Raw genomic sequence first — 17,016 nt, 5'->3', positions numbered from 1 at the left:
ACAATCCTGACGAGCAAAATTGATTAATGTAATTCAAGTTGAAATTGTTTAAATATTTCAATCATAACTAATAGGCAGAAGGGTCAAATAGGCCTATATACTACAACTGATTGTTCATCCAGCACCATGAACTACAATATGGTCCATCTAGACCCTCAAACTTATTATTTTAGAGCAAGCAAACCCTCTAACCAATTTGTGACCTGTAATTGCAGGTATTACAAGTCATCTAGAGCTCCGGCGAACCTTCGACCAAATTCCGGCAACTATAGTCACAATATCAACGACCAGCGATTGTTGACTATCGCTGTCGTCGGTCGCATCCTACCAAAGATGGCTAGTTGCCTTCTCTAGCCATGCAAAAGGCGACCAACTTGATCGCCATCTCCGGCAGTGGAGAAAGCCAAGGTGACCGACTGGTCACCATCTCTAATTGCCGGAGATAGCGACCGGCCTTCTTCGGCAGAACGCGACCGGCGACAACGACAGTCAACGGTTTCCGGTCGTTGATATTATGACTTTAGTTGTCGGAATTTGGTCAGATGTTCACCGGAGGTTTGCCGGAGTTGGTCGGAACTATAGATGATCTGTAATACCTGCAATTACAGGTCACAAATTGGTTAGAGCGTTTGCTTGCTCCAAAATAATAAGTTTGAGGGTCTAGATGGACCATATTGTAGTTCCTGGTGCTGGATGAACAATCAGTTGTAGTACATAGGCCTATTTGACCCTTCTGCCTAACTAATATGTCAAAGCCCAAAGGAAAGGGTAACTCTTTAGTATATACTTGTAAGTAATATGAACATGAGTTTATTTAGTTTACTTTATACTGCCAAAGGTCCTCACAAGCGCCGAGGGCTTCGGGCCGGGCAAGGGCAGCAAGGAAGGATCGTTTCCCCCTTGCTCCGCTTTGCTTCGCTTTCCCCTTGGGGGAACCTTCATTCGGACTTCCTACGGAAGCCTTCCTTTTAACCCCTTGCTACGCTTCACTTCGCTTTCCCCAAAGGGGAATATTAAGAGCGGTCTGCCCCTTACTCAATTCCCTTTAGGAATTGCGGGGCAGGAAAAGGCTTCAATTTCCTTCGGTCCATTAACTACGATCCTTAGCCGCAGAGAAGAGTAAAGAACAAAACTCTTTAGACTGCTAGGGAGAGTAGGACTTATTCCTCTTCAAAGGACCTTAGGGCTAACCGGTCAGCTCACTCTAACCAGAGTAAGCCTCATTTTATGGAAAAATTGAAAAGCCATCCCAATTATATATATCTTTCTTGTTTAATGCTTAGATTGGGCACTTTTTAACTTTAGTCACCCAATTATACAAAAGTCACTTATTGACACTTTTTTCCTTGGTTAATTATATCTCCCGTGGTCCTTGATCTAGCTCCCTTGATCTATACAACTGGTGGTTTACTTGTTTTGCTCAACCGTACCTTGGAAAACTGTGATTTGTCTCTTTCTTAGTGTATAGATACCAATTATAAAAGAACAAAATTTTATAACAAACAATTTACGTACTCTAATTCCTTGTATTTAACAAATTAAATGTGGTTTATCGCTCATCGCCACTGCTGTTCTGTATGGAACTATAGAAGCATGGAGACGGTTGACAGTTGGACGGATTTCCCAATACCCAAAAAGTTCCCCTTCAACAAAAACCAAGAAATCCACTTTGTTGTCTATGTCAATTTTGTGTACAACCCAAAGTGTTTTATAGATATATATGTATATATACACACACACATTGTGCATTGACTGAAGGGAAAGGGTGGGCTAGCCAAAATTTTCACAAACAGTGAAGAGAGATGACTAGCATTGGCAGTACATGTTCTTCTGGGTTGGTTTTCAAGAATAAAGAGTCATCAAGAAATGGGGCTTCTATTTTGCAATACAATGGGCTTAAACCAGTTCAAACCATGCAACTGAGATTGGGTTCAGCTGCCTCTAAGGCAAAAGGTGACACTATCATCCTCTCTCTTGATTATGGCCCTGTTTGGTAAACGGCTGTTAGCTGATTGGGTTAGAGGGTATGATTAATTGATATTCTGATTGTAGAAAGGTGTTTGGTAAATTAGTTGTTAGCTGATAGCTGTTTGATATAATTTCTTTTTTCAAAAAGCTAATTGAAAAAGTTGTTTTGAGCAACCTTTTGAATTTTAGCATTTTGGAGTTACAAAAAGCTAATTAACCAAACACTTTATTGATTTTTTAACTAAGTCAAACAACTAATAGTGGTCAAATAAACCAAAATTTACTAATAGACTAACTATTTTACCAAACATGGCCTATATAAAGTATTGTATAGCATTATGGTTACAATGCATGTTGTTTACTTTTGATCATGTTTTTGTTGATGTTTGATTGCACTTTGTGAGATGAGTAGTCTAAAACTATAGTGGATGATCATTTTTTCTGCTGCAAATTATATAGATTAATGAAGGCATTTGTATGAGCCCTTTGTGAATCATAACTAACAATTGTTCGCTGAAATTACTAAACGAAAAGGCTGGTGTTTCTCGTTGTCTTGATGAACTGAATAATGGTAGAACAGCTGCATTATATTCTCCATATTGAAGTTTAACGTGGCGTTAAGAATATGGTTTCTTCTTTCCAGCTCCAAGAAGCTGCAGGAGGATCAGGGCCATGGCGTCTACAAATGTTTCGGCTCCCAAGCGAGAAACAGACCCCAAGAAAAGGATTGTCATAACTGGAATGGGCCTTGTTTCTGTGTTTGGCAGTGAAGTGGATAAATTCTATGAGTGTCTTCTTGAGGGACAGAGTGGAATAAGTTTAATAGACAGATTTGATGCTTCGAGTTACTCTGTTCGATTCGGGGGACAGATACGAGACTTCTCCACTGAGGGTTATATAGATGGAAAGAATGATCGTCGTTTGGATGACTGCTGGAGATACTGTCTGGTTGCTGGGAAGAGGGCCCTTAATGATGCAAATCTCACCCAAGAAGTTCTTGATACTGTGAGCCTTTACGGTGCTGTCAATTCTAGCTTATCACTACAGGCATTTCTTTCATGACAAAAGAAAAGAAAAATGTTTTCTTGTATTATGCAGATGGACAAATCCAAGATTGGTGTTTTGGTTGGATCCGGGATGGGAGGATTAACAGTTTTCAGCAATGGCGTCGAGGCCCTAGTTCAAAAAGGATACAAGAAGATAACCCCATTTTTCATTCCTTACTCGATTACCAACATGGGTTCGGCTTTGTTGGCTATAGACACTGGTTTAATGGGTCCAAATTACTCGATTTCAACAGCTTGTGCAACCGCAAATTACTGCTTCTACGCTGCTGCAAATCACATCAGAAGGGGCGAAGCGAATATCATGGTGGTCGGAGGGACTGAAGCAGCCATCATTCCCGCTGGGGTCGGTGGCTTCATAGCTTGCCGTGCCTTGTCCCAGAGAAACGACGAACCAGAAAAGGCTTCAAGGCCATGGGATAAAAACCGGGATGGCTTTGTCATTGGCGAAGGCTCTGGTGTACTGGTATCAATAAATTAATTAGCCCCATCTGAAATGATCTCCAGCTAGTTTTAATATAACTTAGCTTTGATTTGATCCCAATTTGTTCTCGACATGTTTAGGTTATGGAAAGCTTGGAGCACGCAATGAAACGAGGCGCCAATATCATTGCAGAGTACTTGGGGGGCGCTGTCACCTGCGATGCTCATCACATGACTGATCCCCGATCAGATGGACTTGGCGTTTCGTCCTGCATAACCAAGAGCCTAGACGACGCTGGCGTTTCTCCTGAAGAGGTAATAAATAGGATTTCTGTTTCATCGATACAGATTATGATAGGTACATTGTTTTAATTTTAAACATGATGGTCCAATAATAGGTGAATTACATTAATGCTCATGCAACATCAACTCTTGCTGGAGATTTGGCTGAAGTTAATGCTGTCAAGAAGGTCTTCAAGGATACAAGTGAAATTAAAATGAATGGAACCAAGGTGAGAAATTTACACAAACACAACAAACAAAGAACTAGAAGTTTGGTTTTTGAGTTTTGTAATGTTTTTTCTGTGTTCCAATGTATATATTCTAAGTCCCAAGTTAAACATTGGCATCTCTACAGTTTATATTTATAACACTCTTGACTGATATATATTCTCCTTCGTTTTCAGTCTATGATTGGGCATGGACTCGGGGCTGCTGGCGGGCTGGAAGCCATTGCAACAATCAAAGCAATCACGACGGGCTGGATACATCCAACTATTAACCAATATGTACTATATATCGATTATCAAACACCAAGATCAATTTATCGATATTAATTTCTTCTGTTTTCCGACAAACTGTTAACTGTTATTATCAACCGCATTTCCTGATGTGTTTCTCGTGTTATTATAGGACTTGGAGCCTGAGGTTACTATTGACACTGTCCCAAATGTCAAGAAACAGCATGAAGTTAATGTTGGTATGTATTCTCAGAAAACATTACTTTCATCATCAGTCTGCAGCTCTTATCTAATGCAGCATTCTTTGTGTTTTGTTCTTATTGTGGCTGGCAGCTATCTCAAACTCATTTGGCTTTGGTGGGCATAATTCAGTTGTCGTGTTCGCGCCTTTCAAGCCCTAAACAGATTTAAGGGAAATCACTCTTTGTCTTGGGTCATTTGTTATTCCTCTAGACCAGAAACTCTGTGTCAGTTCACTTAGAATCTTTACACAGATGCAACAATTTTCTGAAATATTGAGGTTTGGGGAACATTATTGTCCCTTGCTGTACTCTTTCAGACTAGGATCAAAATAATGTTGTTTTTGGCTACATTAACTGCAACTTCATTCTCAACAAGAAATATATACCAATCCTGTCAAAGAACTCTTCTGTAATCTGTACTTCATCTTTTGTGATTACAATCAAACATTTTGATCTTTGCTAATGTTTCTGACATAAATTGACTGTCAAAGAACTCTTAAATCAACATTTTTGAGTGTCAAACAGAACCAATCCGAAAGTTGGGTCTTTTAAGACCCTGCGAGACGGGTTTAGCTGACAAAAATTGAACTCGTGACTTTTAAGTACGAGAATTATACTTCACCCACCTAATTACCCTCTCGGGTTTAAGGTGCTTAGCTTCTGTTTGAAGAAAAATGGAAGCATCTTGTTAAAGTGTCTTCTGGGATTTTGATTTTCAGATCAGATACCAAATTAAACCACAACCCTTCACTGGTACAAGAAAAAAGGTTAAAATTTTGGCACGACAAATCAAAACCCATTTCCTAAAGAGTGGTTAAGTTTTAATAAACATTTATAATAATCATGGTTTACACATCATGTCTATCGTAATCCTGGTTTGTCTTTTTATATATAATGTGTTTTTTTTACCGACCAACTCGTACCTAGTAGCTACTATGTACATAGGCCTTTAATTATATGATACATTGTTGTAAAGTGATGAACAGTGGCAGTAAATTAATACTTTTAATAATTTTGCTTCTTTTTTTTTCCCAACCATCGCTGATCTCTTTGTCCTCAGCTCTATGATTTTGGGTTTAGACTACAAATAAAGAACATTAAAAGGATAGGAAAAGTTGCCAGAAATAGCAACTTGAGTATGGTAGTTTATTAGTTTGCTTAGCTATTGCGCAAACATGATTGGGTAGACTTGCTATTTATACTCATCATACTCCCTAATTAGGATCATTATTTATTATTTTGGTTTATTAATGGGTGCCAACTATTAAAGCAAAGTTTTTTTTTTTTTTGAATATAAATGTTGCCAAACCATGTATAATTATTGTGTCTAAGGCTTTTATTAATCAAGACTATCACACACACACACACACACACACATATATATATATACACACACAATAATGTTGTAATTTTTTTTTATATAGAGAAAATAACAAGAAATTATAGTTAAGCAACACAAATACAATCAGTTAACATAGGTTTAAGACTGTCGGAGATAACAACAATATGATACGACACTCAAGTCAAGACAAGCCAAGAACATAACTCTACCACAAAATTAAAGCTAGCTCACTACACAATCAATTTGCCCACTCCTTGAGAAGTTGACGTCTGCAGCAACTTACTCTATGACGGCGACCCTACTAAACACTAGGTAGCCCTTTTTTCCCCTTTGAATGGCTTCACTTTAGACTCTTCTCGGTTCTCCGATCAAGGATCGGGTAGCCCTTTTCCGAGATATTCCGACCTCTCAATGAGAGCACCAAATGATACGGCACTCAAGTCAAGACCCTAACTCTACCACAAAAGCTAACTCATGAGTCGAGGTTTGGCCCTACATTAAATACGTACCACTCCACAATCTCTTGTGAAGCAAATGTGGCCTGGTATCGTATCACACAACAATTGACTTCTTTGTGAACACAAATAGTGCAACACCTCCATTCCCATTCTTGCAATTAACCACTATCCCACGCAAAAATGCAGTCGTGATCTGGGCTGGTTTTTTTTTATTTGCGTGGTCATGTGCTGGTAAATATGTGAGGCCCTATCAAAGTATAAATAAACTGTGAATTGAAGAAAAGTGATTCAGGTGAATATTACGGAGTATAATTTTTTTTGAATAATACGTAGTAGAATTTAGATCAGTCATGAAAACTTAATTTTGAACCAATATAATTACAAATACATATACTAACTATTGGGCCAGGGTTGGACTAGGGACCCCCAAAATTTTGGGCCCTGTGCGGTTGACATCTTGCATGCCTTAAAATCCGACCCTGGTCGTGATAGATAGTCCAAAGTTCGAGAAAATACAAAATTTTACCCGTTGTCATAACATTGAGTTGTCCGGCCTAGCCTTGTCATGCATACAATAGTGTTAATGAGATACTAAGATTGTTAACAACAACAAAGTTTATACTGTTTAATAAACGTTTGTTAATATGAGATTATATTAATAGCTATTTTTAAAGAGAAATTTAAATATATAATTTTAAAGAAAGGTAATAACCTTAAAATTTTGTTTAACCTACTCAATTAATCGATTGTGTATTACACTATTACATAGTTATTCTCATAGAAAGTAGACCAAGAGCATCTCCAAAGAGTAGATTTTTTTAATACTTTTTTCATACAACTAGGAATGAGATGGAGAAAAAAAGGGGATAAATATTGTTAGAATATATATAGTTTATGTTTTCTGTTAAAAAAAACTCATTTTTAGAAGTTATTTTTTAGACTAATATTATAAAATTAGCAGTTTAATTTCGAGTAATTTTTAGATCTTATTTTTAAAATATCTTTGAATATGTTTGATTTATATAGAATAGATATAATTTTAACTTAAAATATTTGCAAGATTTTTACCTTTCATATTGAAACCAAATTTATATTCGTATATAACATAACTAAAAATATGTTATCATATATGTGTGCGCGCGTGCGTGTGAATTTTACATTTGATATCCGAACCAAATTTATATCTATATACTTTGTATAGAATACAATTTTTTTTTACAACAATATAGATCAGAGTTCAAATTTTATTTGTGATAATGTGAATAGTGCCTAACTTTAAGCATAAACAAATAAATTTTGTTTATATAAGTAAATGCGAGTAGAAAAGATATAAGATATTGATAAGTAAATGAATATATGATAATGAATGTAATTATAGTAATGAATAAATATGTAAGTATATAATGGTGAGATTGTGGTTATAGTGATATATAGTCAAATAGATGATAGAGATCGATTCTATTTTTTTTTTCTAATTAGAAAAACAGTTTTTAAAAGTTCTCAAATTTTTTAGAAAATTAAAAAATGTTTTTTTGAAAAGAAAATTAAAAAATGTTTTAAGTTTTCAAAATGGATAACTGTGCTAGTAAACATGTTTTCTGTTTTCTATTTTCAAATTCTCTAATTTTCTAAAAAACTAGAGAAATTCTCCAGTTTGTAAACGGGTCATCGTAAGTCTTCTTTCCTTCTTATTCCCTCCTCCTCCATTGAAGACAAAGAATGAGTAAATAATTGTTTTAAAAAAGAAAAAAGAGAGAGAGAGAGAAAGAAGATGAATGCTATCTTCCCTTTCTTTTAAAAAAAGTTTATATTAATTTTTTTTATTGTTCATTTTTTAAAATGTCGCGTCAGCTGTCACGTATAATTTTACCTATTATTGTCGGTAATTGGCCTGTTTTTAGATCTAAATACACAAAAGTAAAAAATTGATAGGTTTAATTACAATTTTTAAAAGTTCATAGGTCTAATTGACTTTCTTATTCAAGGATATACTTGACCCTTTTTCCAAAAAAAAAAAACGTTTTTATTAAATTTTTAGGTCAAAGTTTATTACATTTATCAATGTGATTAAATATGATGAGTTTGGCAGGGTCGAGCCAAACAATAAAAATCTTAGTTCAGCCTATCTATCTCCTAAAAAAAAAAAAATTCTTCAATTTCTTTAGTTTAGAATTATTATATTTGTCAACTTATATATTTATTTTTATTATATATAATAAGTTGCAAGTTTTTTTTAAATATAATAAGTTGCAAGTTAATTTCTTTTATTTACATCTTTTTATTATAATTATTATTAATATTTATAATCATTATATAATTTATATTTTAATATAAATAATTATTATCATTATTAAATCAATTAATCTTTTATAAAAATAACGTTATAATAGATTTATATATGTTCACGATTTTAAAAAGAAACTAAACATAAAAAGTATATCCATAATTTTTTGATTTATGGCCAAATAGAACAAATTTGTTTTCTAGCTTGTAATTAAACACCAAAAAACAAAATATGTTATAGAACTGAATCATTTTCCAATATCATTTTTTACGTTTACAAACGAACCCTTGGTTAATATGTCCAGTGTTATATGGTCCAAATTTTTAGCTGTCGAATTAATTTCATTCTTAATAAATTTAATTTATCAGAGACAAATATTTGGTAAGCAATTGAATTTATGTAACACAATTAGTATTCATTGTATTCTAGATAGTTTTTAATGCAGCCCTTGCCTTGATTTTTTATTTTTTTTATTTTTTTGAATAGTGGACTTGCCTTGAATATTGGTACGGGTAGTTAAGCTAACAAAATGATGTAATTTAGATTATATTATAGGGAAAATAACAGTTTTAGTCCATTAATTATACTTATATTGTAGATTTAGTACATAAATTATTATCATATACATATTGTTCCTTTTAATTATGCGTAAAATGACAGTTTTAATCCATTACTAACAAATTCTATTAAAATTTACATTTCACTTCAAATTCTCAAGTTATTGAAAGACATATAACTCATTTCATAGAATTTTCTCAAATTCATTCAACTAAATCTTCATATGTAACGATTTTCTTCATTCATAATGAAGAATTGTTAGTTTTCTAAGATTTATAAACATGTGTCTACTTATATTTAGTTTTAAGGCCGGTTAAATGTCAATTTACTAGTTAGAAAATGAATTTATCTTTCTAAATAATCAAGGTGATATTTATATGTTTGATTTCATATTTCTATAGTAGTAAAATATGACCAGTATGTCTTATTTGTAATATATACTTTTGTTTCTTACATAGATTCTTGAAGAGCATTTAAGCAAAATGAATGTTCAAATAACAGACATTGATTTGTGAATTATAATATGTATATTGATATCAATTTTTCATACTAACATTTTTTTATTTGAGCAAAGTATTTCATATAATAATTTTCTTTTAAAATATCTTTCAATAATCTAATATGCTTGATATTTGTGTTGTCTTGTTGCAAATGGAAAATTGAAAATGCAATTGTGATAGAATCATTGTTCTTTTTTTTCTTTTTAAGAAAATGGAAATGACATATGATGATATGAATTGAAAATGCTTATAGATTGAAGACTTACTCCAACTTATCAACATGAAAACAACAAAGTATTTAAATTCGTAATATTTATTTCAACTAGTAATATTTAGTAAATTTGAAAACCAAAATAATTTTGAAGTTCTAGCTATACTCAAATGAAAAAAAAAATGTGTTTGTCAACCTCAACGATTAATTAATTATTTAATATAAAATGGTATAAATAAAAAATGACTAAAGTGTCTCTCAATAATTTGGAATTTTAAAATACATTATTAATATTAACATAATTGCCACTTTACACATAATTAAAGAAAAAAATTTGTGTGTGATAATAATTCATGGACTAAATCTATAATATAAATATAATTAATGGACTAAAACTGCTATTTTTCCCTATATTATAATTATAACTTAGTAATTATTTGCATGGTTAACATAAATTCTTTCAAGTGTATGTATATGTATGTGTGTGTGTGTGTATATATATATATATAAAAGTTGGTAGGGAATTATTAATATAAAGTATTTTCAAAAATTTAGTTAAGTTATTCACAAAATTAATTCAAAAGCATGTAACACGCACATTTTCTTTAAAATTTCATATTTCTCGAACACTTCGAATTATTATGGAATAGAAGAATTGACCAAATCCTTGCTCAGGTCATGGGTGCACACAAAACTTCTATGTTACACAATTCAAACTCTTTAAAAAGTTGAATTGTATTTATACTAGTGTAAACACACATACATTTTCAACGTGGGTCAAAAACTACTTAAAAGATCAGACTTCCCAAACCTCATTTTGTCCCACTCAATGGATACATTTCGAATATTAATTCTTTTTTTTTTTTTTGGTGAAAATATCGAATATTAATTCTTATTCACTTATTATCCATTTTAAGCGTATAATATATCAAATTCATCATTTTAACTTAAAATTAATCTAAGTCTAGTGACCCAAATTGAAAATGAACTTCACTCAAATTAATACCTCAAAATGATCATTGTACTTATGATGTGAATTTATACTTAAATTTTGTAACAAAACAAATTAAATTCATATGGGTGTCGAAATAGGCTGGTGGTAAGGTGATGTGGCATGTGACAAAATCCACCTTAGTTTATCAACAAAATGACAGTCAAATACTTGTTTACAAACAAAAGTGGCATAAGCAATAGTAATGAAATTCCAAATCATTGTGTTATATAATGTAAATCTGTGTTGGAATCTTGCCAATACAAGTCCCCCACAAAATCACATCCTTTTTCCACCGAATTTCCTTAATAGAATACTGAATTATAGGCTAGTATCAAAATATTATGTTACCGTGTTATGGTCCTTTGTTAGTTAGGGTCATAAAGTACAGTTTACTCAGTGCACACTTTCAAATAGTGGTTATGATGAGTTTCTCTCGTCATTTAAAAATATTATGCTATTATGTATCGGTTAGTGTTATGTGAAATCATCCTACATGAGACAAATTTTAAATATTGTATATAATAATAATAATAATTATTATTATTATTATTTTATTTGCAAAATAGGGTTAACAAGTAATAGTTTTTAGTAAAAATGTAATGCTTTGTTGACCCAAAAAAATAGATTTTTATATGCAAAGTATTATATATTTTAAATTTGTCTCATGTAATAAAATGATCTCACACAAATTTATGTGATTATGAAAAAGGTAATGCATGCAGCATATACATTTATATATATATAATACTATTTTCTTTGTATTAAAATCATTATTTAATTTTCACTCCTTAATATGAAATTCTCGAGAGCCAAATTTTATATTGTGTCATCAGACCGTGGCGTTGACTACTACGCAAGTATAAAGAAATAAAATTATACAATTGCGACTAATTACAACTTTTGCCATAATGCTGGTAAGCGCTTGATCATATATATAATTGGTATCAGAGTTTAGTCACGGGATTGATACGTAATAAGCAATATGGAGAAGCATATGAGCATATCTTGAGGGTATTAATTATGTCCTCTGTTCAGATTCTGATGCGCCAAGTCTCATCTCCTTTCAAGTTCACAAGATTTAAAGGCTTTTACAACTATAATATAGTACACAAATATGTATATTTTAAAAAAGAGAAACATATAATAGAGACATGCATATATATATATATATATATATATATATCAAATCACCAATCACAATATGTTGATATATGGAGGGATGGATGGGAGATAAACACAAAAGCACAAGATTATTGATCATATATATCAGATCGTCCAAGTGGTGTCTTTAATGGAAGATCAGAGGAATTAGTGCATGCCCCATTCAACTAATTTGCGCACTAAAAGTGATGATGGATGGCTCAGTTTTTTGGTCCACCAATCATACCATTGCAACATGGTTTTTGACTTCCACTGCTTTACTAATCTCACAAACATTGCACAAAACCAATAGGAATGCGATAAATCAGCGATTAGAAAATAAACCCCACTGAGCAAAGATGCAAATATCCCCCAATCCTTCTGCACGCCCAAACATTGCCTATTTAAACATAATAACTAATTAAAAAACCCCTACATCTACACCATTAATTTTTATAAATCAATGGCTAAGATGAATCCTATTAATCCTCTAAACTCTAATAGTCCTAACCTGAATACAATCCTATATATATATATATATATATATATATATATATATATATTATAACCTTTACTCTCATCTTTCAACTTTTCCCTACCTGCTTAAGTCCAAGCTTTTCTGAGCTGGATGGTGCCTTCATTTTTGTGTGGTAGAGGAATCCTCCACATACATGAAACTTGTTTCGCTACAATGTATGAGTTTGAATCTTTAATTACCTTGAGGAGTTGTATAAATTTGTTTCGGTTGTGTACACCAATATACAAGTATTTTAAGAAGTTTGAGGTTATTGAACTTATTCACAATGAGAACTTTCAAATTTGAAGTGGAGCCTCTTTTTTTTCTTTTTTCTTTTTTGAAATTTCATAAAATGGGTTGACATGACTCAAGGGATCATAGGCATGCAAATGGAAGTGAGGTCCAATAAATATATATATATATATATATATATATATATATATATATATATATATGACTAAAAATGTGATTGAAGGTGTCCCTTTCAATTCTTCCATGGCCAAAAAGGGAAGATATGAAAACATTTCAAAATTGGATCACACATGGATCTTCACAGGAAACAATTAAGTTAGCTATGTGTGTGTATATATAGTCTTTTTCTCTCTCTTTTGGGATACATTAAAAAAAAAAAAAAAAAGACTATAGGCTGCTCATGTTTCCCATTAATATTTTTTATACTTGATAATTGTGTTTCAAGAGTTTATGTATTAGTTTAATTTCCATTGAAAATGAAATTTTGAAAGAAATTGATATCGAAAATTTGGTAAATGATTTTATACTTATATAAATATGCATGAAGAAAGTCACTTTTATGTTAAATTTTGAATTATATTTTTCTGTGTTGAATATGCATTATATGTTGACAAAAGTTTTTAAAATAAATATAACATTTTTTTATTTTATAGTTGTACTTATATAATTAAAAAAAATTAAAATAAAAGGTTCAAATTAAACTATTAAACATTATTACCTCTATTTTTGTTGGATCAAATTTGGTGCCTTATATCCATGGAAAAAGGAAAATATAATGGTGGGACAACCCCAATTAGTTAGGAGTTGACTTGATTTTCTCAGTTTGAATCAGTCAATTATAACTTATAAGTAACTTAGGTTGATTTTTATCTTATTGTAATATTATATTCGGTAAGGTCACAAAACGAATTTCATGACCTAAAATGTATTTTTAAATATTACGTGGGATTATATTTTTTCATAAATTACAAAGAAAATGGACGTCAATGGATGTCAAGTATGATATGATGGGGTATATAGGAAGGAAGGGCCAGCTTCAATTCATTAATCATTACAAAAAATGAGGTTTGTGATTAGCAGAGGAATCTGTGTTTTGGATAGGAGGGCATTTAGTGAATTGAAGATCAGAACATGATCACATGCTGGATATGTACTACTCAGCCTTGCATAGGGGACCAATATCTCATCTATGCATATATATGTGTATTTCCCCACTCAATAATCTTTCTATTTCAATTAAAGTTTTTTGGTTGTTAGGTATGGGGATTCTAACATGCCGGAATATAATGATGAAGTTTGAACAAGAATCTTCAATATTTTTATATCAAATGTGGGTATAATATGTCTACGAGATTTATAATATATAAATCAATACTTTTGTCATGTTATATCAGGTATAAATATACGAGTATAATAACGATACTAATTGTACATATCCAATGCTACACATTTGTGATTGTATCAAATACTACAATATGACATTAGTGTTATTTGAAATGGTAGAAATTTTTTTTTTCAAAGTTAATTAGAATATAAGATACAATAATTAATTACAGGCATACAATGCAATTCTAAATATAATTTTTTTAAATAGTATTTGCATATCTTAAGTTTATTTCATAATATTCATCATCCATGTGGTCTTTGGTGATGGATGTCAAGAGAGAACTCTACCTAGCTTAAGATAATATAAAGACTTATTCAAAATTTATTTAGTCACCATTGTGTCCAGGTTTATGATCCTATCACAACTACAATATTATTAAAATATATAATTTGACTAAATCTTTATCAAATACTTAAACTAATTAGAAAAATAGCACAATCTAAATTAATTTAATTAATTGATGTACATACTTAAATAACTCAATTAAAATATGATCCAGTATTATTCGTCTATTTATTGTTGTCAAAATTTCAATGTCTACAGTGAATTTATCACGTGCATACCATCAAATAGTTATTTTGGGTTACTTCATTAATTTACCCCCAAGAGTATTATATGTTCTTTTATCCCATGATTGTCTTCACATGGATTCCAACCCCAAGTGATGTTTCAACTTTATAATTTAGAAGTTCATGATCTATCCCATTCTCACAATAAAAATCATAGTATTATTTATATAAATAATATCAAATTATATTAAGAATTACGTATAATCTTATAAAAAAGATGAATAATGTTTACAGGCTCGTCCTTTGTGACTATGCCTGGAGAGTCATTTTGAAGTAGTTTGGTTAAATAGGGTATTGGGGTTGGGGCATGTATGAGGTGAGTTGAATTGAATAAAGTTTTGGGCAGCCAAAGAACAGCAACCAAAATGGTCTCCACATGGGGTGTGCATTCAAAATCATTAGCTAAATCAATCATAATCCATCATAGTATTATTATTTTATTATTTTAATTTCCCCCGACCAATCCTAGTCCTAGTCATTTTGAAACAAACATTTTTGATCCTGTCCCCATGTTTAGGCAGTAAAAAGCATATCCTCCCTCCCTTCACATCACATCATTATATTGGTCACCCCCCATTAAGACCTTTTGGACTGTTGGATGGGGTTGCGTTTAATTTCTCAAATGGAATCTTCCTCTTGGCCGGCTGCTGGGATTCCCATCTCTTGTTTTTTGATACCTAAAGTATTCACAAGTAAACAATTGCATCAAATCTACTAGATATAGCATCAATAATATGTTAAAGTTATTTATAGATGTTCATTTAGATAAGTCCGTTACACATATGTTTAAAGAAATATCAAAAGCAAAGATAAATTTATACTGACGCTGAGATTTGAAAGCGTGGGAAGCAAATAGGTTTAAATACCCTAATAGTTCATTCTATAAATTAAACAAGGAGTGTTTGACGCCCTTGGTTTATGCAGATCTGAGGCAAACTACGTCAAATTGAACTCTTAAATGTCATAAGATTCTCAAAGAGAGTGTTCACTATTACAAGACATGCATCTCAACTTCTAAAAAATTATTGTTAATTACAACCAAAAAAAATCATTTTATATATCACTAACCTCAAAATTCTGGCTAATTAATAAAGATTTTGAGATTAAGATATTGTATTTAATTTGATTCTCCAATTTTTCATTCTACATTCTCTATTTGTAAATTGAAGAAATATACAACTAAACACGTTTTCTATTTTGTTTCTCCAAAAAATAAATCTTCAATTAATAAACGCACCCTTGAAATTTTAACTTTATTAGAAGGAATTTTACTGAGTAATTTTAACTTTTTTGTTAATGTTTCGTGTTTAGAGGTGTTGCAATTATTTGTTATAATAGTAAGAGTTAGTATTTATAGTTTACGTAATTTGGTCAATTTATTTGTGTATCAGTTAGTAATGTTGGGTGGAAAAAAATAGTATATTGTATATATGTCACTGAAATAAAGTAAAAATTAGATTAAGATTATATTAGGCAGGGAATAATAGCTCTTCATATGGAGCAAGGGACGTTAGTATTTTGTCCTAACTCTTACCTATAAAGTACGAGAATACAGGTGTCAACCCATAAAGCTAATCATAATTAATGTTGTTTATTGCGTAATTATGTGAAAAGATAGCCACACGAACACACAAAACTGCGACATTATTGGTTAGTACTTTGGTTATTGTCATGTTCTCTAATTAAAAATAAGAATATAATTAATCATAAAGTTTAAGACCGAACCTAGTACACACACTTATCCATTGTCTTCACTAATCAATAATCAATTGCTAATTAACTAAAGCACTGCCCAATGCTCATGTTCCCAATTAAAGCTACGGTCATCAGCTGGTTTGGATCAATTCTCCTATTTAAAATGTTCATATTTTTAACTAATCTTTGATTTATGAGAAAGTCACGAGCCGTTCTTACTCAAAAAAAATATATTCTTGATAAAAGTTGCCTTGTAATCTTAGCTAAAAAATAACTACAATGAGACAAATTAACTTATGTTGTTCATAGTTGATCGGCTCAAACTGGAAGTGTAATGGATAGCTTTTGGAGTTGAACTTAATTAAAATCTTATAATTACCAAGTTAACTATCCGACCAATATAGTTCATCGTAAAAAGAAAATAAAAACATAGAGTAATATACTAAGGAACAGTTTGGTGTTTTCTCATTTATTTAAATTTGACAAAAAAAAAAAAAGAAGAAGTTACATGACATATGCTCGTAGGGAATAACTTTGCAATAAAAAAAATCAAGTCACCTTAACCGAGATTTACTTATCTTGATTTGAAGGAGTCACATTCCTAGTCGACTTAGGGAGTGTTTTGATAATGGCTTATCAGTCAAATTTTTGCTTGTTTTAACAACTTTACGT

General features: G+C 31.5%; 1 protein-coding gene across 1 annotated transcript; it reads left to right on the top strand.

Annotated features, from left to right (window-relative positions):
- The first annotated feature begins 1,769 nt into the window (after window positions 1-1,769).
- Window positions 1,770-4,900, top strand: LOC116000088 (3-oxoacyl-[acyl-carrier-protein] synthase I, chloroplastic-like). The gene is made up of 8 exons (XM_031240107.1): window positions 1,770-1,953; window positions 2,612-2,973; window positions 3,067-3,498; window positions 3,597-3,770; window positions 3,854-3,967; window positions 4,142-4,243; window positions 4,368-4,434; window positions 4,529-4,900. The coding sequence occupies exons 1-8, from the start codon at window positions 1,803-1,805 to the stop codon at window positions 4,594-4,596; spliced, it is 1,470 nt and encodes a 489-aa protein (XP_031095967.1). The 5' UTR covers window positions 1,770-1,802; the 3' UTR covers window positions 4,597-4,900.
- The last annotated feature ends 12,116 nt before the right edge of the window (window positions 4,901-17,016 follow it).

Source organism: Ipomoea triloba, chromosome 12, assembly GCF_003576645.1.
Source record: "Ipomoea triloba cultivar NCNSP0323 chromosome 12, ASM357664v1".
NCBI classification, from domain to species: Eukaryota; Viridiplantae; Streptophyta; class Magnoliopsida; order Solanales; family Convolvulaceae; genus Ipomoea; species Ipomoea triloba.
The sequence above is the reverse complement of the archived record's forward strand: the minus strand, read 5'-3'. Positions and strand labels throughout refer to the sequence as shown.

Coding starts and splice junctions, on each gene's coding strand:
- LOC116000088 (XM_031240107.1), top strand. CDS start 1,803: ATGACTAGCATTGGCAGTACATGTTCTTCTGGGTTGGTTTTCAAGAAT. Junction 2,974..3,066: donor CCCAAGAAGTTCTTGATACT/GTGAGCCTTTAC, acceptor TGTATTATGCAG/ATGGACAAATCCAAGATTGG. Junction 3,968..4,141: donor TTAAAATGAATGGAACCAAG/GTGAGAAATTTA, acceptor CTTCGTTTTCAG/TCTATGATTGGGCATGGACT.